Source organism: Thunnus albacares, chromosome 23 (genome assembly GCF_914725855.1).
Source record: "Thunnus albacares chromosome 23, fThuAlb1.1, whole genome shotgun sequence".
NCBI classification, from domain to species: Eukaryota; Metazoa; Chordata; class Actinopteri; order Scombriformes; family Scombridae; genus Thunnus; species Thunnus albacares.
The window spans coordinates 8036558-8059120 of record NC_058128.1 but is presented as its reverse complement, the minus strand read 5'-3'; the positions used below and the strand labels follow the sequence as shown (position 1 = coordinate 8059120).

Sequence of the window (22563 nt, the reverse complement as noted above, 5' to 3'; positions counted from 1 at the left end):
CAGACGCGGTTATTAACAACAGCATAAAAGATGCTCATAGCTTTTTTGCTAACAGGAACAGATGGTGCTTCACGGTTTTGATCTTATATTTCCAACTGTATATGATGACACCCGCTAACAGATGAATGCAATCAAAAAACTGGCTGCTGCTCAGCCTGGAAATAATGGACAGATGTAATCTTGGCAGCCGAGTATTGGAAGTACTTTCAACAGCACTTTAAATAAATTTCACATATGTGCTTTCATTTGATATTAAATGTAACCCACCTTAAACTCGGCCCCAGAGGATGCAAGCTTACTCCAGAAAATGGCAGCAGTGGTTATAGAGTATGTCATAGAAATGTGTGTGTGTGGTCTGTCATAGGCTACTTTCAGGGACAAATTTCAGTCTTAAGACCAGTTGATTGGGAACAGCTTGTCCAACTAAGGACAAAAGCCCCAACTGGGAAAAAACTGATTTTTGGGTCAGTGGTTAGGGTTAGGGTTAGGGTTAGGATTAGGGTTAGGGTTAGGGTTATGGTTAGGCAAGTAGTGGTGATGGCTAGGATAAGGGTAAATCACCAGGAAATTAATGTAAATCTATGTAATGTCCCCAAAAGTGACATAGCACAACGTGTGTGTGTGTGTGTGTACAAGTGTGTTTGTGTACTGTATGTCCATGTCTCTCATATCTCCCTCCATTATTTTGTTGCCACTCTAGCCAGGTTCCCTTGAGGCTGTGACACTCATTCGTCAGCTTCCTCTCACATGAAAGCGTCGGGGCCCCTTGTCACTGCCTCTGAGATCCCAGGGTGCTCATCAGACGAGGGGAGAGGGGAGATAAGGGGTGAGGAGAGGAGGGACGGAGAGCAGGGAGAGGGGGTGACGGGGCCATTGTTGCAAGAATCCCACAGGGACTTCCTGAGCATCCAACTTAAAACCCTGCGCCTCCATACCTACTGTATAATTTGTCTCTGAGAGAGATTCCTTCCTGCTCCTGGGAATTTAGCTGGCAGTCATGTCCTCTTTAAGATGTCACATACAAGTAGGCGAAAAAGAATTGTGTGCACACACCCACAAACCAGCAATCCTATATCCAAACAGAGTTCTATATATCTTACTTAATGGCTGAAAAAGATCTGTTCCTTTAAAATGACAGAGTTCCTTCCCTGCCTTTATGAAATGTTGGAGGATGTAATGAAAAACTTTCTGTGCAAGACTGCAAGAGATGGGAAAGATCGGTAAGGTATAATTTACTTATGTCTATAATTTTTTGAGTTATTGAATTTTTCATTAATTAAATATCATCATGGTATATTGTTCATAAATTATGCCCTTCCATTTTCAGAATAATGACAATAATGACAATAATAATGCCTCTGTTAATGCAAATATAGCTCGGATAATCATAGGATTCATATTTTGTTTTAACGACTAATCTTAATATTGTCATAGTATATCCAAATAAAAAGAAAATTCTAAAAAAAAATAACTCTTAAAAACTAAGTTATCCACATATTCATGAACTCTTGAATGCTGTGATATGCTCTTATTTTATGCATTTTATTCATGTTTGGTGGGCAAATTCAAATTGTCATGGGTCAGCTGCAGTTTGAGGTGTAGCAGCTAACATTTTAAAGAGCTACTCTTACAATTTAGTAATATTTTACTAATTCCATAAAGTTGAAAGACTTACTGGATGTATTAAGACTTGGAGACAGATTTAAAAAGAATGGTCAAAGTGAACACAGCAGAGACTGAGATATCCTGACTTTTAGTTGCTAGTGTGAATCAATCTCCAGAATTGCTGGATCCTACATTGCCCATAATGCAGTTTGGTAGCATATTTTGTCAGTGTCTCTGTGCTTGGTAAATGTGGACAGCATTTAAACTCAACACCTCCAGTTTGTAACAGCTTTTAGTAATAAATATAAGACTAGAAATCTCCTTCAAGCACTACAGACGACAAGTCATATGACAAGTAAACTGACTTTGATGTATAAAAGTGGCCCTTCAGTGCCACGAAAAAGAGTATTTCCTCACAGATTCAAGTTATTCATTCTCACTTTCTTTCTCATCATTGCTTTTTCTGTTTCAGGTTTTATGTTTGTGCAGCCTTTTGTACCAGCACTGTGTGAGTATTTTTATGGTCTATTGAATAGAAACCCATTAGCTCTAGTGTTGGTTACCCACATCACCTGCCCCACAGAGAAGAGTTTTCCTGTTTTTGGGTCATGCCTCTGGAAACCCTCGCTCTACAGCATTTTGCACTTCCTATTTTTAAGCACAACATTTATATTCCTTGTCTCACTCTGTATTGTTGTGTTGTACTTTCAGGCTCAAAACTACTGTAAACCTACAGTAGTTCTCATGTGTTTGTTTTTTTTAAGGATCTTTTGGGGTTTGATTTTCTTTTTTAGACAGATGTAATAGTTTTTACAATTGGGTTGTCAAATCTTCCAGTGTACCCAGATAAAAACTCATAATTCCAAGTTTATGATTTGTCTGATAATAACACCTGAGCACAGTAAAATGTTGTTGCTTAGTGATACCTGCCAGTGCTTATCTTGCTATTTTACTAGCAAAATAGGCTTTAAAATTCAAGGTAGAGAGACATTTCTACTGAGCAGCACCATATCTGAATCCACATTTAGCTGCCAGGGTGACATTGCGGGGTCTTTTCACACCAATTTCGATGCATTTTCTGGGGCATGTGCACCTAATGTTACAGTACTTATCTTTGCAGAAATATCACTGGCCTTGATTTTAATAACACAAGAGGGTTTTCATTTACTTCATTTCATTACTTTCATTTCTTTTCTTTTTTTTTTTTTGTCTCCTCAACTAAGTTTCCACAATTTAAAGGCCAGAGGCATGTAACTTATTACCACAGCTACCAAACTTTTTTCTGCTATAATCTATATAGCCATTTAGCAGGACCATTATTTCCTGTGGTGTGTTCATCACTTGTGACAGGCTCATTGCGGTGTAGCAGGCTCCTGCCTGACAGGCCTTACTGGGGGAACAAAAGTCCCCAAGGTTTGTCACATTTCAGCTCTGAAGGCTGCATAGTCTCAAGCTCAAAAAGCAAATGAAAAAGCAAGATTCCTGTGTTTTCCTTGGCGGTGTATCACATCCTCACCAGACATTTCTGTTGTACCTCTAATTAGCTGGCTTACCCATACCTATTGTGGAACAATTGTTTGTGTGAATTGCAGGCCGCTATACATCAACAAGGGGAGAGGAATGGGGGCCTTGCACTTGTATAGAAGAAGAAAAGATTCTAAATTATGTGGTAATTTTCTTAACTTATAGTTTCTGTATTGCTACACAGCAAAATCTGAATCTTAGCACTTCTACCTCACCTCCAAACTTCTTCTTCCAGTTGCAGGGGATCTTGCAGCGTTGGGTCTTGATGGTCTGCTTGCAGTCGGTGCCGGTGCGTGTTCCCTCCCTGGTGCCGAGTCCACAGTCCCCCTCATTGGCGACACACACACTCCACTGCCAGTCCCCACAGTCTGACTTGCGCTCCTTCTTTCCTGTAGGGACCAAACAGGCACTTTAAAAACACCAGTGTTGAAACCAGCTAACATCTTGCCAATATAGTTAGAAGCAAGTTTAAACTTTTTTTCAAGTCAAGTCAGGTTTGTAAGGAGTCAAAGTTCAAGTAAGTCAAGTTACACAGCAATCAAGTCACATCTAAAGTCTACATGTTTGTCTTGTTTCAAGTCTCAGCTCAAAAACTGATGTTATTTCTGCAAATCCTGTAGATAAATTTAAAAAAAAGTGTTAAAATCTTTAGCTTTATTAAAACAAATGAAAACTGCTATTAGCGGTGTTTATAAAAGCATTCACTCCCTCTCGACTTTTTATGTTAATTCAAGGTAAATGTAATAAGTTTTAAGTGCATTTGCTCATTTCCATGTCAGGGCAGTTTTATTTAAAAAGCACATTTCATACACAGAGGTAGATTTAAAGTGATGTTAAAACAACACGATTGGAAAAGAGCAAAATAAAAGAGATCAAATTTATATAGAAATGAAAAAAAAAGATAATTAAGAAGTAAACTAAAGTAATAAAAGAATAGAAATAAATAAATAAAAACATAAAAAATAATTTAAAAGACCATTGGTCCAATGCAAATGAACTGTTTTTATTTAATTTAAATTAGGCAGAATGTTATTGTCTTTACCCAAGTGGGATTTATCTGACTTATTTTGCTGTTTTGCAAGATATTGCTATTTGTTTCTGGTAAATCCTCACAGGAGACACAATTACTTCAAACCCAAAGGCTTCATTTTTTTTCATTTTCATATATTTTTAAGAGTTCTGTCCAACTAAATGATTAGTTAAGAGGAACATTTTAACAGGAGTGATAGCTCTGTATATTACTCCATTTAGGAAAAGTCAGTTTTATGTTTATGAGGTGAAATGAGTTTGTTGTGAAACTGCAGAGTCATTTTCTTCATATATATATAAGTATTTTACAAGTAAAAGAGCAGCAGTAAGTTGAGGTGTTCTGGCTGTGTCGGAATATTTTAGATAAAATCAGGAAACTTAATCAATTCATATGGATTTGATTTAATAATGAACATCATGTTGCTCCTGTTTAATGTTAATATACCACGTGGGAATCTAAACCTGCAGAGATACATTAATTTTCTATGGACTCATCTATGGTAGAAGAATCTATACTGATGTTTATAAAACTCACCTTGTTTCTCTACTTTGCCTCCTTCAGCTGCCATCACCGTTAGCACCAGGAGCGCCATCACGGCCACCCGTGTCCACTGCTTCTGTCCATGCATTCTGAAAGAGAGACCAGACAGTTGTTAGAGGAGAATCCTACTCACTTCACACAGTTTAAATGTCAGTCTGCACCGTTCTCTGCAATTAAGGAGTTATTTAGAGACGTGAAGTGTTTCTCAGCCTGCCTTGTCGACCTCTGTGTCGATTAATGATTTCCTATGTTACAAAACACTTCATTTCGAGAACTCTTGAGTTTTGAGAACTTGCCGAAAAAATGTGTCTGAACTAGCTGTTTGGTGGAACAGAAGGAGAAGAGCAATAGTTGTCCTAAGTCTCATGAGACGAGAGGAATAGCCTGGGGAATTTACATATCTCATCTTTTGTCTTTTCCACTGCATTGGATCGCAATATCAACATTTTGATTGTAAGCAGTGCCACTACACCCTCATAGATGGGTGTATATATATATATATATATATGCTGCCAGTCTCCGTGAAATCATGTCACGGGTAGATAAAGTCGCTATGCAAGTTTCATTTATCAAAACTTGTGTTTTCTCTTCTCTCTTTATTTTGCAGGAGTAGAGGTTAAACAGTTTCCTTGTATTTCTGTTGAAGTCATGCAAAGTTGCTCACAAAACAACATGACATTGAGGCTGCATTGTTTATCAAGGGTACTATCAATGGAGAAATTGGTCCTTCTGTCTCCTCCCTGACGGATGTCTTTTTGTGGAACAATAGGGCAAAATGCCTAGTCTTCAAAGAAGCATTTACTCTTTGATTTGTAAGGGACTGACACCCAGACTCGTGTTAATTATCGGTGCTGTGGTTGGCTTAGAATTGATTTAAGGGTCATGGAGAAAGGTTTTCTGCTATTGTGTGCCATAAAAGCTTCAATAGTTGTTTGGTTTATTTAATAGGCGTAAGAAATAGAAATGTTTGTAGAGCATTAGAAGTGTTTTATTGTGAATTTTGCTTTTAAGAACAAGATAGTATAGACACAACTGGTGTTGAAGTCGCATTTCAGAAAATAAATGATGGCTGCTCCGGTGTCATTCCTCACTTTTTGCTGCCAGAAGGTGCCAAAAGGCTTACTGAACTCTTCAATAGTTTCTCAAGAAAAGAATTACACCTGCTGCAGTAAAGCAAGAAACAAACAAGACGGCCTCTAGTATATTGCCACTGCGCAATATAAACTGTCATGGGAAAAATATTGTTGATCATCTGTCTCTACAGTGTAGTCCATTATTTGCACGGAGCTGCTGATTTTACAGATAACAAATGTGGCTTTAAGTTTAACAAATCAAACTAGTACTGTTGATCAAAATCAGGATTTCATTATTGGATCCAGCAGCTGATACTGGATCAGCAGAAAGCCATTACTGTCACTATCATCAGCCTAATGCACCGCAATGAAATTATTACAGAAAACCCATTCTCTTCAGCTTTCCTGCCCTCTTCTTCTTTTTTTTGAGTGAAATCCTCCAGCGGACGGTGCACTCTGAGACAGCATGAAACTGAAGCAATTACCAAGTGTCTGACGCCAAAAACTCTCCCCTGTGTTCAAATTCCTCTAGAAAGGTAGAGCCTGGCAGGAAAATAATATCCATTTGTCGTTTTTAATTAATCATGAGCTGGCTCTGAGGCCTTCATCCCATTGTATAATGGACTTACATTCCCAACTTTTCATTTTACTTACTTAAGACTCCACATAAGTTAAGTCTCAGTCTGTTTAGAGGACAGCGAAAGCCTTTGATATTTAAATCAGGTAACCTTACGTTTAATTATTAAATGTTATTGTAATGCATTTTTATCTCGGATTGAATGTCTTCCAGCACTTTTTTGAAACTTATAATAAGCGTTATGGCTGCAAATGTAGACTGCCTAGCCTGCCAGGAAACGTCGTCTGGATCCTTCAGATGGTTCATTTTATACTTTTCTGACTGTGTCAGCTCACAGACAAACCCTGTTTTGATTAAATACTTCAGATACCATCTCCCAGTTTTTTTTTTTATTTTTTATGTTGACTCTTTTTTAAAAGATTTCAACTATTCATCTCCATAACCCCGAAAAGGAAGAAAAACATCAAATCCCTACAGTAAGAAGTATGTACAATAAGTTCTAAGAGATTCAGAGAGAAACCCCAGTGAAAGCTCCCAGATAAAGATCATTTTCCAAGAAAAAGGCATTGTGGCCTTTCATGAGATAAGAAAGCCTTTTCCTCAGTTAGTCACACATAGAGCGATGGGCTCTTGGTGCGGTGCAGAAAGGGTACAGGGTTGATGGCTTTGAATGAGCACTCTATACAGTAAGGTTAAAGAAAGAAATAAGTCTTAGAATTAAACTTATTTCACCGTTTCCTCTGTAGACGGAGAATCCTGCGAGACGACAGGTTTCTCCTCCTCCAGAGGTCAATAAATTAAACAGAAGTCTCTCCCCGGCCATGTAGCTCCTATTTCCAGAGCATGACAGCACCTATAATGGATGACCGGGTTGATCGGAGCATTTGGCTATCGTTCGGCAGGCATGTGTGCTGCCTGTGTAATGCTTTGATAAGAAGCGTTGGGGATTGCCAACTTAAAGGATGTCCACTTGTGCTTTTTCCATAAACGCTCTCCCCCCTCTCTTTCTTCAATACACAGACAGTCAGACACACCTACAGCACTACATTTCCTGACAGCTAGAAGGGGAGCATTTTTTTTTTCTTCCAAGTCTCAGCCCCTGGCAACCTGACCACTACTCGGTCACTTATTGGCATGACTCAGACCCCTATAATTTGACTAACCAGCGGGGGGTTTATCAGCTCAATTCACCACCACCTGTCGAATCACATCATTCTTCCTTGTAGCCAACAAAGAGGATGGTATTTCATGTTTCTTTTAGGGGAGATACTGATTCATTTTGCAAAATTATTTCAATCTCCTGCTGTAGTTGATACCCAAGTAGCTGGATATAAGAGAAAAGTCAGAAGAGAAGAGTCAGGAGAGAAGTTTCGTCAGTCATTTGTCTCCAGATTGGAAGTTTGATACTGCCGTATTACCTCAGGATTTAGTGAAGTGAAACTCTTCAGATGAAAGAAAGTCATTTAATGCCTCAGATAGTGTAGGGACATAAGAGACAGTGGTCAGTGTTAAATAAAGATGAGAGGTCAGGATCTCTCATCTCTCAGGGTGAAAAGGAAGCTGTGCTGCCATTGTTAAACTTGATAGACTAGACTTTTTTTTTTTTGGACATACATAGAAATATTAAATAGATGAGAAATTTCTGAGTGAACCTCACATTTGAAATCTGCTCTTTTATACAGTATAGTCACAATTTAACCCACTAGGTCCAATTTTCAAGCCACTACAACAGAAATTATTTTAGGGCCTTTGTGCTCGTTAAGCAGCTTTGACTGCAACAAATGATCCCATATGTGCAGACATTTGTGGTTGAATTGCACTGTAAACTGTTATTCAAAGCATTCAGTTATCACCAAATTTCACCTGAATTTTAAAAAGAGATTGTATGTCAGGCCATTATGGACAATGATTGGCTAGTGCCATCACTGCAAAGAAGAACAATTATCAGCTAAGCTTCTCGAGGCAAAGCAGTGTGCTGAGCAATTTATTTTTCTTATTACACATAAGTTAAACACCCATGTTCAGATTCCTTATCATTGTGCCGGCTCTCCGTTGGCAACCTCCTCACACACACTTACATAAAACACCTTTCTTCACCTTTCTAGTTACAGAGCTCTAAGTGGCTTGGTGCAATGCGTGGTTGCTCTCCTGTGAGAAAATAACATTCTTTTTATGTAAATTTCCAGAGAGACATTACACAAGTTCAGAAAATGATTAATACAACCATAGAGCCAAAGGCAACCCCTCCAAAAGACACAGGACAGACAAAAAAATACCTGAAGTCTTCAGAAGAGAGAAATACTCTACATATATTAAAGTGCAAGCTAAATATCACATTTATCAACTGCTTGCAATTAAATTCAGTAAAGTAAAGTCTAGAATTAAGAGATAATCCTAAAATCTAGTTAAGATCCCCCTTGAGCTGTGAGGCAATAAGGAGGAGAATAGTATGTTTGCAAACCTTCCACCGTGGGGGTTGCTTTAACTGGAACATCAGAAACATCCAGTGGTCAGTGTGGCTCATGAGCCAGTGAGAATTAGTCCTATCAAACCCTCCATTTGCCCCATTGATCCAGACGCAGCGGTGGGTTCGCGGTGAAGGAGAGTGGAGGAGGAAAGCCAATACTGGCCACAAATCGATGCACCTTCAGTGTCTCTTTGTGTGCTCCAGCAAATACACACACATGACGTTCCAGCTTTCTGGAGTGAAGACAAACACCAGATGCAAAACGCTCTCCATCTTTCTGCTTTCTCTCATTAGGACTGACGTAATCCCTGCTGAGTACATAAAGGAGAATCTATTTATACTATCAGATCCTTTGCTTTGTCTGATATGATGGCAGGTGGTGATGGAGTCGACAGTGAAGGAATAAAGGACAGGACAGGTTTAATGAGTCAATTATAAGGCCAAAGAAAAGGGGAACCACTCTGGTTATTCGCTGCACTGGCTGAGCGAAAAAGATTTCCACCATCATTATTCTGTGAAGAATGGATTTTGATTTCTTTAATTTAAACCATTAACCTCTCAAAATCCATTCATTAATCAGAGAACTTATCTAAATACATGCGAGGAGCTTGTAATTAAGCAACAGCCCCTCTTTGTTGTGTTTATGATGAAAACAAACATTATTATAGAACACATGTATGCTTTTAATATCACTTAGCTGCGTATGAATTATACATGTATTTTTTAATAAGTCTTTACCCCTGGAGGTAACAAATCAAAGAATGTAGTTTGCAAAGGCAAATCTTCCCCAGCTCTCTCAACTTCGAAGTGCGCCTTTCACATTAGTTCTGCAGTGCATTAAAGCAAACTTTAAGAAATATAAAAAATGAAAGAGGAAATTAATAAATAAAAACATAGAAATTCACTTATGAGCCTGTCCTCCCAAGAAAAACGACACTATAGGTTGTCAATTCAGTCACCAAAAATGACATATATTTACTATTTGAGTGACAGACACCATCTAGCAGCTGTAATAGTTATGACCCAGAGAAGTGTTGCAGTTCAGATGACGTCTATATAAGGTGACAAATTTCCGTATTTGGAGGTGGCGGGTTGGGTGGATGAATACATCCTAACTTGCAAAAAGTGGACTCAGTGGATTTAGCTGCAGGAGACTGATGTTCACTTCCTGTTTTTAAAACCGTAACTATGATTGTCATGGTCTTTACAGTTGCCATGACGACAAAGGTTGCCTAGCTTTAAGGAACCCTAACCCTAACCCATGATCTTTGCCTAACCCTAATCAAGTGATTTTTGTGTCTAAACCTAACCGGACCTTAACCACAGAGTTGTCACATCATAAAACATCATTATTTTTAATGGTGATTTGTAATGATTTTGGAAAGCACAGACAAATTTTGTTGTCCTGCTGCTTACTGCCGATAGAGACGGCATATCAGAAAACGCTCCTATGGACTGTTGTGGAGTGCATGGTACAAATGACCTACTGGTATGTGGTTTAATTGGGTTGACTTGTTGTCACATATCTGGTTTTAGTAGAAATCTTAAGTCATAAAATTACATTTATAACCATCTCTTAAATTATTATTCCTGTAGAGATAGGCACTGTGAAACTCCCATACTGTCATACTGGCCAATAAAGCAGGGCTTATTTTAAAGTCCCCATTAAAAATGTGTTTTTCTTCTTGTTACTTCAGTTTAATGTTTGAGCTTCACTGTGCAGAATCATGTATGTGCAGAGTTTGAACCTAAAAGGCTGTTTTCACATTCATCTGCTGAAGTGGGGAAAGTTTCTCTGTGCTCATCAAAAATAAAAGAAAACCTATCAGAGAAATTATTATTCAAAGTAGAGTCTTTTAAATACATCTTAAAACATGTCTGGAGGGGATCTGTAAAATCTGGGGATAACAGTAGCCACATTTTAACTCTATTTTCACTATAGATGGAGCCCCCTAAAGGGGTTCTGTAGTTTTAGGCACTTATGCTTAAGTATCAATATGAGCCTATTCATCTGACACATCTTTAGTGATTTGTGAAATGGCAAGTAAACCCGCAGGGGTCCTGCACTGAGCCAGACTTACAACACATTACAGTTCTAATTCATGCAGCCTGTGACAGGGGAGGAAGCCTGATAGCAGGTCGGACAGGAACAAGCCGCCACACTCCACCTATCTCATCTGCAAAGTAAAAACAGGGACGGCAGCCAACCATGTTCCATGACGTAAGGCGGATCGACTGTAACACTGAACAACAAGCCAGCGAGAACAACTCCCCATGTATACCTCCTGATAAGCAGAAGCTTGTGGATGGCAAAAGACAAAACATGCTGCAATAAGCATGTTTTGTCTTGTGCAATAAGCTGTTTTTCCCGATTCTCCCCCCTAGCCTTTCCGTTTTTTTTTTCATAATCACTTTCAGTTTTGGAGGTGCGTTTCACATGAGTGTGCAATCGGAAGGGGGAGATGAAACAGTCGCTCTGGTCTGGTCAGTTTCAAGTGCAAAAAAAAAAAAAAAAAACCTGGAAAAGAAAGAAATGACCATCTTCACCTTTTCTCTTTGCAGAAGTTAAGCATTCCAGTCACAGGTCTGCGTCCTCGTGCTAAGCACAGACCCGGAGGAGAACACAATCACACACAAAGCCGAGGTAGAGCCAAAAAACACAAAGGCTCGCAGTGTGATAGGAATGTATGTGAATCTGTGCTTAGACAGGAGTTTATCAAATAAGCCTGTGTTCATCTCACTGTACCTGTATGTTCCACATCACATGCCAGCGCACGCTTGGAGCATAAATAAGGAAACTTTTCTTCCATCCTGGATCAATATAAACTGTTTGCTGTCGGACCCTGACATCAAAACTGAATCAGGTAAAGCGCCTTAAATCTACTCAGAATGAAAGGATTTAATACAGAAAAGGAATTCTAAGAATAACGTTGCCCGGATTGAGCTCTTCCACAAACAATTTCACTTTAATGTTTGAGACCTAACGTAGCTAAAAGTCTTGTTTTTGCTGACCTCTAGTGGTTGAAGTTATCACCATACTATAGTGATGTAGATGTGTACTCAGGGGTGTGTCAGTACACTATGACATCACTGTTGGGCGTGGTTACAAGTGCAACTTTTCAGTCTAAGTCACTCTTAAATTAATTTTGAATGTATTTTTCTTGTTTGATCTTGATGTATTTTAACTATTTTTGGTATGGACAGTTGTTTTTTGTCAGCTCCTTTTGTTGTATTAATGTTGATGATGCTTTCTTGGTTTTAACCTGCCCCTAACCTGGATAAATAAAGGTAAATATTAATAAAACAACTTAATTTAAAAACATCCCACATAGACAGATCATGGTCTGTTTCGACTAACTTGTTTTGGATGTTTAGGAAAAACAAAAGCAGAAGACTTATTGACAGATTTTTGTATGGTTCAGTGTTTGTTTATCTTTAGTTGCAGACAGAGAATAAAGCATTATGTCCTTGGGAAAAAGTCAGACAGAAAAATCCACTTCTGAGTGGCTTTGCCATCTCAGTAGTTGTGAAGAGTAGAGAACGCCTCACCTAAGACACAGGACATATTGAAAGGATTTATTTAGGAGCTTCTCGGTCTGTGTGCTCCTTGAGCTGAGCTTTTGAGAGATTCCAGCACAGATGAAACGAGAAGCGTATTGACTAAAGGACACAGGAAAAGACAAACAAACATGGTTAAGTCAAGCATATAGCTCATCAAATGCATTCACAGGAAACAGCAGAATTAGAGACTAAAAGGCTTAAAGTTGCATGTTTAGCGTTATGAGAAGAAAATAGATAAATATATGGTAATCATATAAGACACAGCTACGGAAAATGCTGCTCAGTGCATTAATACCTCTTGGTTTGATAACAACTGCCATTGAAGAGAGGTGAATCGTTTCTCATGGGGCCATACCGGAGGACGCCTTAATTGAGACGCACACCGCCGTTTCTTGTGTGTTTAGGTGCGGATGATTAGAGGAAAATGCCACGCATTTTCTGACTTGTGTTTTGTAAAGGTCAGACAGTGGGGGAGAGAGTGTATGCAGAGGGTCCCCGCTATCTCTCAGAACAGCCCTGGAGGAGCCCCCAGGGAGCCATGCTCCGGGAACAAAAACAGCATGTGTGGCACTCCAAAGTGTGTGTGTGTGTGTGTGTGGGTGTATGTGTGTGTGTGTGCCTTTTTGTGTCTGTATGTGTGAGCCGTGTTCGAGGCCAAGTCTTGAAAACAGAGCTCAGTTTGAACAGCGGTGCAGAATGACGGCCTTGTTTAATGATAAAAACACAATAATAAGGATGACAAACAATGGCTCAGTGAGAGCATCGGAGCTGAAACAGCTGAAATTGAAGACCTCGGTTTATGCGTGAACGCCTCCATTACGCTGATCATATTATATCTAAGCCTCCAAACACCCACTCAGTCACTTATCCTCCCACTCATCTCTTTGCCCCCTTTTTCTTTATTATTAGCACACATATTAGCACCCATACTATCACTAGTACAACTCCAGCAGTTATCTATTAGCCTCTTTTAGGATTATGAAGCTGCAATTCCCCAAACGACACACTGTATTTGACTCCGTTTGATTTTTTTTTCTCTTTTCTCTACAGCTCACTAATATTTTAGCCATGTTTTCACACGTTAAAAAGGCTCTTCAAAGAGAGCCGGGGGGGGCACAAGTGCATTAAACTTTCAATAAGGACTTCTTTTTAGTGTAGACAGGTTGGTGAAATACGGAAAAAACAACGTGTTTTTTAGTTATAGCTCAGGGGGTAAACATTTAAAACAAATACTAGAGAATGTTTAAATTTAGGAAGCTTTGACAGATTGCCACTGTTAAAGTTTTCTTTCACTTTTAATGAGTAGACCTGCTTTCAGCTCCGTACCGCAGTGTGCTGCATGCATGCATCATATCGCCACTGTGTGTTAAAACATATGTTTAAACTTCAACTGATTCACATAGATAAACACAAAAAACGGATGTCTATCAAGAATAAAATGTGTAAAAAAAAATGAGGCTGCTTTTCTCGATTCCTGGAAAGTTGACATTTAAAGATCTGAAGAAGAAAAAACAACAGATCCTCAGGGGCCCCGAAGGTCCCAAGTTGTGTAAATGGCAATTACTTCATGGTTAATATGATTAGTTGCATGTTTTTTTTGCTAATATGCACCACTAAAGGACAATTAAAAACTTGTCTTATAGGGCCTTATGTCAAATCTAGTTTTAATACCTTTTAATATGTCAGTTGATATTAATGCCACATGACACTTATACGTGACTCTAATTTCTGGCCCCCTGCATGTAGCCAGTTAATCCGTTATATTTCTATTATGCTTTATCAAAATGAAGTAGGTCGTTTTTGTGATTATTGCAGCACAGCATGATTTCATTTGTAGCTGCTTTTAGTGTGACAACCTTTGTGTTATTTTGCAATGACTTTTGGTACGACTTAAAGATGACAAGTAATCTCTAAAAAAAACATAATTGTTCACAGAATTTGAATCTGAACTTGATCGTTTATATAAAATCGGCAAACATTCTGCTAGTTCGATCATGTTTTAGGGAGGAAAAATTGTAAGATTACAAAAATATTGCAGGGTTTGGGCGCATTCGCTTTCATTTTTGCAGTCACAAGATAACAAATTCATGAAGTGACTGTCTTGTACTCACAAAAAGCTGACATTATGACTCTTGCTGCAACAATATTCAAAAGTATAAGATTTCTCCATTTACTGAATGTCAAAGCTAAAACGGCTAAACGCTGATAGATGTCGCACATTGAGAGAATATGCTGAACAAGGCTACGCAATGTGAATATTTTGAGTCAGCGGGGTTTGATCGTGCTGATACGGGTGTGCTCCATCCATAAAGTTTTCATCCTGACCATTAATCTCCATTCCTCTCCGTGAAGAACGTTATACAGCTGGATTAGCTGTGTACAGGCTGTGGCTTCGGGGGGGGGGGGACGTCTTATCGCCACTCCTCGTCCTCTTTTCTTTCTGTTTGGGTGCCTTTTGATTGCTAGAAATAGCTGTGTTTGTTCCCTTCAGATCCCGGCTGTCTGGCTACTGAACCTGTGCAGTCTGATCCCTCCCGGCAGCCGCTGACAGCCCAGAAGCAGAACTCCATCCCTCAAGCCCCACACTGTTTGCATCAACAGTCACCACCTCCCTCTCTCTCTCTCTCTCTCTCTCTCCTCTCTCAGACACTCACTTCTACTCTCGCCTACTCTCTAAAAGCGCCAATTTAGAGGTGTCTGTCTAATTGAATAGGCAACATTTATCTTTATGTGTGTGTGTGTGTGGTCCTCTCAGGCACCCACTGAAAGCACCTTGAGTCACTTGTTCATTAAAGTATGCTGGATGAGAAAGCCTTTGCACACATGCGTGGGTAGTTTTGTCCGCCTTTTGATTAAGCCATCCTTCCTCTTTTCTTTTTTTTTTTCTCCCCATCCTGTCTGCCTCCCTCCATCTATCTGTTCTTTTCTCCACTCCTTAATCTTTTTAGCAGAGAAATTGTACAGAGAATTTGTATTTCTGTCTACTTGAGCGTATCTCTGTTCATTTAATTTTGCTTGTAAACAGACTGTGGAATTTCACATTTCAGAGTGGAAAAGGCAGTCACAGTGACAGCTTATTAAAGAGCCCAGAAATCACAGTCTTCTTGAAAGTGAGAATGCACTTAATGTTCAGTGGATTAAGGCAAAAATAATGCCGCAGCAGATACTCCCGCCAGTCACGACACAATCATAAATAACACAGTAAAATGTTAAATATGAATAACAGTTTGATTTTTGGAAGATCAACATAATCTACAGGTTTGTTGCAGCTGCATATATTTCATTGATTTCATCTCATCAACACACATAATTAAGTCAGTGGACATACATTAATTCATGCATCACTTGCTCTCTGGATGCTGAAATGATACTCGAACCAAAATTTGTCATCTGAATATCAAACATTCATCTCCGGTGGGTTCCAACATGGCTGTAAGAAGTTTATTTGTATTTCCCACTTTCCTGATTCAAATCATGTTGTACAGTTCATTGCAAACATTTGTTGTCACATATTAGTTTTATGTATTAAGTTAAGCAATTGCATGACTATTCATAACGAGTGATGTCGACGTGTAGCATCTTATAATTCGAATCCAAGACTGAAACTGGTCTGGTTCCCACTATTTCATTCAGTTCAGAACAAAGCTAGGCCTAATATAAACACATTTTATAAGGTTAACTTTACCATTGACAGTTATTACATCATGATTGTTTCTGTGGATTTCCTGCTCTGTCAGTAAGCTTTTACCCAGGAGGTTACTTACATTATATCACAGTTGCCCTGACAACGACACTTTCAGTTGACACATGGTTCAGTGTGCTCAGTTCAGCTCAAGGATTCGGTGCTTAAGATTTGTCCCTTCATAAAAATAAATACATACCCATCTTTTCATTCACAGTGAAACACAAAGTGTTGCAGTGTTAATAACATAGAACACACAACATAAAGAAATGAGTTAATATGAAAAAGCTCTCCTGAATAGAAAGGTTTTTAGGCCTTTTTTTAAAAAGAGACTAGGGTCTGTGCTGCCCTCAGATGGTTAGGAAAGCAGTTCCACAAGCAAACACCCCTGCACCAGAGGAAAGGAAGCTGAGGTCTATTTGGATCCGCAGTTGCAATGGATTCCAATAGTGACAAGTTTTTTTTATGGCTCGAACGAGAATCAGAGCGTCCATGGAAAGTTTTCAAACAACTCTTGTGGCATAACCCACTTTCCTGCTGTCCATCCATATGCTCAGTGTCCTTCAAAACTTTTGGTTTTGCCAAAATACTGTTAAATACTTTACTCAATCCCAACTTTCTAAAACTTGCAAAAAGGCGTATGTTAAACCAGTCCTGCTTTTTTCACCCATTTCAAGATGACCACCATTTTCCATAAAAGACCAATTCACAATAGCCTAACAAACATAGCTATCTGGTTTCTATATATTGTGACATTATGTGTAATAAACAGACTTAAGGTAGAGATCACTACGCAATCAAATACTTACTGGAATGAGCACAATCCCAACCATTCTGTATCACTAATTACCTACTTCAAATCAGATATTTAGACTATGGAGAATTTTTTTAATATTGTCTACTGACAAGTTTGTGCTTTTACTTTTACATTCTAGCAGGTGAAAGAACTTTTGTTAAATTTGCGAATAAGAAACTTACACCTTAGAGATTAGTCTCACGTTTGGTCATGATGAAATAAGAAAAACTCACTGAAACTTTCAGGAGAAATTTTTTTTAAACGAAGTTAGCATTGAACTCAGGTCTCGGCTAAATGAAGGTTTCTCACACACTCTCATACAGCCTCACACGCAAGAGGATATATACTGTCAGGAGTAGGACAGAGAAGTGAAGTTTGACTCTGATGTGGTCCCATCAAAATGCAAGCACTTCCACCCGAATCAATACAATTTTAGCTCTGTGTGCTGTGCTTTCCTCTGCTTATGCACACCCAACCTGCACAGCTGTGTGACTTCAATGTTTGTATGTGATCGCTGAGCCACATCAATGCTTTCATGGAGGGAAAACCAGGTTTTTTACTTTTTGTGCACAAAGAATGTTTTTGCATAAAAAAAGGATACCTCTGTTCATACACATTTCACTCTTGTGGAAAGTGCAAATATAAAAATGCATTAAATTATACAGCACTACCTTTCAGATGATTTCCTGTCATCTCAAAAATTCATGGTGAGGCTCCCGTCATTTTTTTACAACCTGAAAAATTTGTTATGGTGCCTTTAAACCCAAAATTTGAGTCTCAAATTTTGTCAAAGAAACCCAAAAATTAGCTCTAAAATTTATCAAGGTGCTACCAAATCCCAAATTCCCAAATGTTCTCTGTCTCAGCTTCAAATAAGCTGAGAAAGAGGAATTCTTTGACATTTTGGGAGCACAAATCAGGGAGTGTACTTTTGAATATTTAAGTTATAGCAAAATAAACTGAGGGATAATCTGATTTGGGAGCCCAGGGGCTGCTAAGCAGAAATGTAGTTTGCTTATTTGGGCTGGTTCTGGTGCTCATTTAAGACAGCAGGCTGAAGGCTTGTTGCACCACTACAATATAAGACCTCACAATCAGTGCAGAACTACATATTGTATACCACACACTAGAGAGGAGATATTGCTCATCCTCCAGATTCAACTGTGATTCTAGTTTCAGATAACCTACATCTATCACCTACACACACGCCAACATTTCCCTACAGACGTTTCACACCCACTTTCCCCCCCCAAACCGGGCGTCACACTGCGAGGCTGAGAGGAAGCACGACTACAGCTGCTGGTGGAGAGATAAAGCCTCCGGTTACCTGTAATCCCGCGCAGCTTCTCACACACGCTGCATTATGGTCGCAGCAACATGTTTGAGAGCAGAGTATAGCACCAGGATTAACGCCAGACTGAGAGCATGTATTGTAGGAGCCACGTGCAGTGGAATAAGACTATTAATTTGATTGTTTCGTTATCATAGGTGCTGAGGATTTCTTTCTCGTTTTTCTCCTGAAGTTTGACTTTCTGTGTGTGACGCATTTCTGCTCAGACCATCTTTCGTTCATTTTTAACAAACCAGAAATCCTGTTTGGAACACCTATTGTAAGAGAAAGCTGGTGTTTAGAGCAGTAAATGTAAGCTTTCATCAGTCGGGGATAAAAGCGAAATTCACAGATTAATACTTTGTAAAAACTCTGCGAGGAGTTTTGTTTATTTCATCGTCGTGCAAATATATTTTGGTGCGGTGCAAAATGACAGCGGTTAATACTTTGCCTCCAAGTTCACGAGGAAAATATAAAATTCCATACTGTATGAGGGTGTGACCCAGCCCACAAAACCATCCTAAAACCCTGAACAGGTAAGTATGTACAGTCTTTGTACTGTACGGCACACAAGCCGAGTATGAAATCAAACTCCAAGTATAATATAGATGCCATTTAGAACATAACTCAATATTTTCAGTTCATACAGAGAAAAAGTAACCTCACAAAGCAGGCATTTCTGTCAGTGTGGTGTCTGTAGGCAAAGGCTAAAGGTGTTCAGCGGAGTGAGCCCACGTGTCTGAAGATCCATGTCAATTAAAGCCAGCCACCACTCTTCACTTAATAGAGCACAATGGAGCGTCAAGGTCAGTGGTTGGAAATTTACAAGTGCCAAGGAGCTGTGGATGCAGGATACAGTGTGTGCTGCTCTCTACAGTCAGAGCATAACATAACCTCATGTGGTTGATATTTTCATCCAAAACACATTACAGTGCTAGATTCTACTAGACAGACAGATGAAACAGGTTTATGCATCAGGTTTTGAAGAAAATAGTATTGGATGTGTCTATAATGTGAAGCAGCAGGGGGTTATTTTCTGTTATCACTGCCTTTGTTGTTGTTTGTAGCGGAGTCAAAGACAGAACAATGTACTTTTATACATTTGATTTCATTTGGCATTCCTGTTTTTCCCCATCTGGAGTATTGCATTGTGCCGCTCGCTCGAGTCGAGAGAGAAGATGTGAGTGAAACTGTCAAAGGATTCATTAGTGTTCTTCTCCCGCCTCCTCCTCCTCACATTCAGCCTGCAGATCTCAGGCATCTTGAGGGATGCCGCGGTGACAGCGGTGGCAACATTAGCTCGCGAGGCACGCTAAACTGTGCTGTCACCGAGACACGCACGAGATGAGAAGTTTTGACTGTCTTGACATCGACACGAGACAACAACTGAAACAAAAAAAAAAAAAAAAAAGGTGTAGGCGGGGTCGTGTTTATTCACTTTAGCAAAACAAATTGTTGTGGACAGTTTTGACAGCTCTTCCCGCCATTTTGAGGAGATGTAACGCCGTGTTTACAGTATTAGTGTCACACAGCTGGCGTGGCTACTGTAGAATATATATATAATACAGTATGTGCTATATATATTTACCTATCACATTTACACTGATGCTCTCCTGAGCCCACACACACTGTGAATCAGATGTGCTTTTATGTTTGTTACTTTGTACTTTCTTGAAATAGGTGTTGAGGGCACAGGTCTACAAGGTGTCTGATGTTGACTAACAAAGATGGCTTCTTTGTTTTACTGAAGTACCAGAGCCCCGTCGGTTCCCTTGTAGCCTGTGTGGCAGTGGAACAAAGCTCGACTGCAGATTACGAAAGCCTCACAAAGGCAAACAGTAGTAAATTTCCCTCCAGGCTGAGGCTTACCTCAGATCACACGGCTGCAATTGGAGAGAAATACAGTTCAGCATCCGCGAGACGCACGTGACACACCCTCAACCAGTCAAGCCCCCCACAAGCCATGCCTGGGAAAAAAAAAGCCTATTGATTTTAAAATGACAATAATAGTTGGTCTCTACAGCCCAGAGTGGCAGCATTACCTCGATATCCGTCCAATTTCAGGGATGACTGCAACCGGGCGAGTTTACGCCTTTTAATCACTAACCTGTATGATTTGGTAGGAGGCAATCATCAGTGGTCATTTTCAACTATTTTCTCACAAGGACACCACTCGGTGACCCTTCAGTTTGCACCACATGTGTCCAATATTCTGGAGGCAGGTGTGGATTCGCTTTTAATTAGTGTGCGCACGTCCAAACCCCTCTGTTCGATTCCCATCTCCAGTTTGAAACGTTCGCTTGATTAATATTCACTCACACTCCTACGCTCCCAGGTGGACAACCCGCAGAGAGACGGGAGTTTTAGGTGCAGCGTTCAATAGCGGTGTTTCTCTGCCGCTTTGGTTGGGGATTTGTTCCTCCCTGCAGTTTTTCCACCTCAAATACCCTCGGCATCCCGTCTGAAACTGAAAGATAGCCGGAAAGAGTCGAGGTGAACCGGGGGTCTGGGTTGTGGTGTTGTTGTTTACGTCCTTGCAAACTTCTCAAAGTTTATGGCTGAATAAGGTTCATGTCTGATGCATTATTCTATATTTCTTATGAAATAACATTATGCATATTGACACTTGCTCTGCTGGAAATTTGCCTGGGATGTGATATTATGCAGGACAAGACAGAATAAGTTTAAATCATTATTTTAAATGTCTGAACCTCATTTTTCTTAAAAAGTTCAATTGATTCCAATGCAGACTAACTTATTTATAGTTTTACTGTCTTGTTTTGACACAATGAAGAAAAAAACTCATACTACTTAATCCTAGCGGCAAAATCTGTTCACATTTCAAGAGCTTTCTGCAGGTTCACACCTCTAAAAAGTAAATTTCACAGCTTTAACGATAAAGGATCAAAACTGAATATAATTCACTGGTCACTCCTCACTGTTAACAATTTCAGCATATTCACACTGTTAACTTTATGTCTTCCACACCTCCCCTCAGCTCACTAAATCATAACTTCATTTCTTTTACAACAGCAGGTGGGTGTTTGAAATAAGATTTTAGTGCCAAATGATGATTAGAATTTCCCAGTCCCACTTCAATTCTCCTCATGAGGGGTAAAAAAAAAAGCAGCATATTCCTGATGACTCAGAGAATAATCACAGTTATTCAGCAAAGTCTGTGTTTCTTCTTAATGTGCAGCAGATATTGGAAGCAGGAGAGACTTTGTTTTGATGATTATATTGGTTTCTTTTGATTTAAGTGTCAGTAAAGGGCTCTCATGATCTTGTATCCATAATGGCTCTGACCTCTTATCTGTACTCTACTGCAGTGACTGTACTTAATGACACTCACCATCAATGTCCTTTCATGGCAGTATTGAACAAGACTTTTCTCTTCTGCATGTTTTTCTACCTCAAACAATGGCAGAGATGGCCTTAACGTTTACTTCGCCTCACTGGTAAACTCTATGAGCGTCTTTGTTTCCTTCTGCTCGATGTCCCATTGATTTCCTCACAGTGATTGTCCTGCTTAGACTGAACTAAATGATACCCATGCCCCCCCACCTCTTCAATGTGATCTCCATGTGAAGGTGTTCAAAAGCCCTTTTTTGCAGTGTAGCTGTCACATCGAGTGGATGACCTCATCAACTACACACTGGCCTCTACTGGGTGAAATAAGTTATTGCCTGAGGAAAGGGAAGCAGAGAAAGGGTAGAGATGGTTTTGAGGGGAGATAGGATCATTTCAAATACCTGTCCATAGATGGAAGATGTCAGCAGCATTAAGGGTTCATTTGAAAATATCATCCGTGTTGATGGATAGTTTTGGAGTATGCTGCAGCGCGGTAATGAGAAAGCCGAGTTTCTCCGCTACTTCTTGTGAACCTGCATGTCCTCTCATCTCCCCAAAACACTCTTTTGGCAGGCTTTGAATTACCTGCACTCATCCCTGCCTAAATTGTTCAAATATGTTAGAAGTTGATCAAACAGAAAGGCTTTCGGAGCGCGCGGCCGACAGAGCTTCCCCTGCGGGCTGTTGGGGATCAGACATGAAAACAGGGAAAGAACAAAGGCTTGTCGGGACTGTTAAAGACGACTGGACCACAGCAGCCCATCAAAATTCATTCAGTGAAACAGGCGTGAAATATCCACCGACTGCAAGCAGCTCTCAAACATGTCAAAACTCTACTTCTGTCTCTCAGAAAACATGGCGTCAGAAGAAGGAGATACTACATGAGACATTAATTCACTTGCTCTTTGTCTTCCTCAAACATAAATCACTAACTGCAGTCTCTGTAAAACCATGCTTTTATCTGTGAATATTTCATAAACATTTGGTTATTTTAGTTATTTAACTGATTTATGTATTTTTGTGTAGA

General features: G+C 39.6%; 1 protein-coding gene across 2 annotated transcripts in view; it reads right to left on the bottom strand.

Moving 5' to 3' along the window:
* The window catches only part of ptn (pleiotrophin), a 41992-nt gene that overhangs the window by 8481 nt on the left and 10948 nt on the right, over positions 1-22563 (bottom strand). The window contains exons 1-3 of one of the 2 annotated variants that reach the window (XM_044342616.1): positions 7082-7165; positions 4694-4788; positions 3345-3518 (exon numbers count right to left, since the gene is read on the bottom strand). In XM_044342616.1, coding sequence (XP_044198551.1) covers positions 3345-3518; positions 4694-4787 — 268 coding nt within the window. In that variant the 5' untranslated portion in view covers position 4788; positions 7082-7165. Of the gene's footprint in view, positions 1-3344; positions 3519-4693; positions 4789-7081; positions 7166-22563 lie in introns of those variants that run through there. The other variant, XM_044342615.1, reaches the window with a different exon arrangement.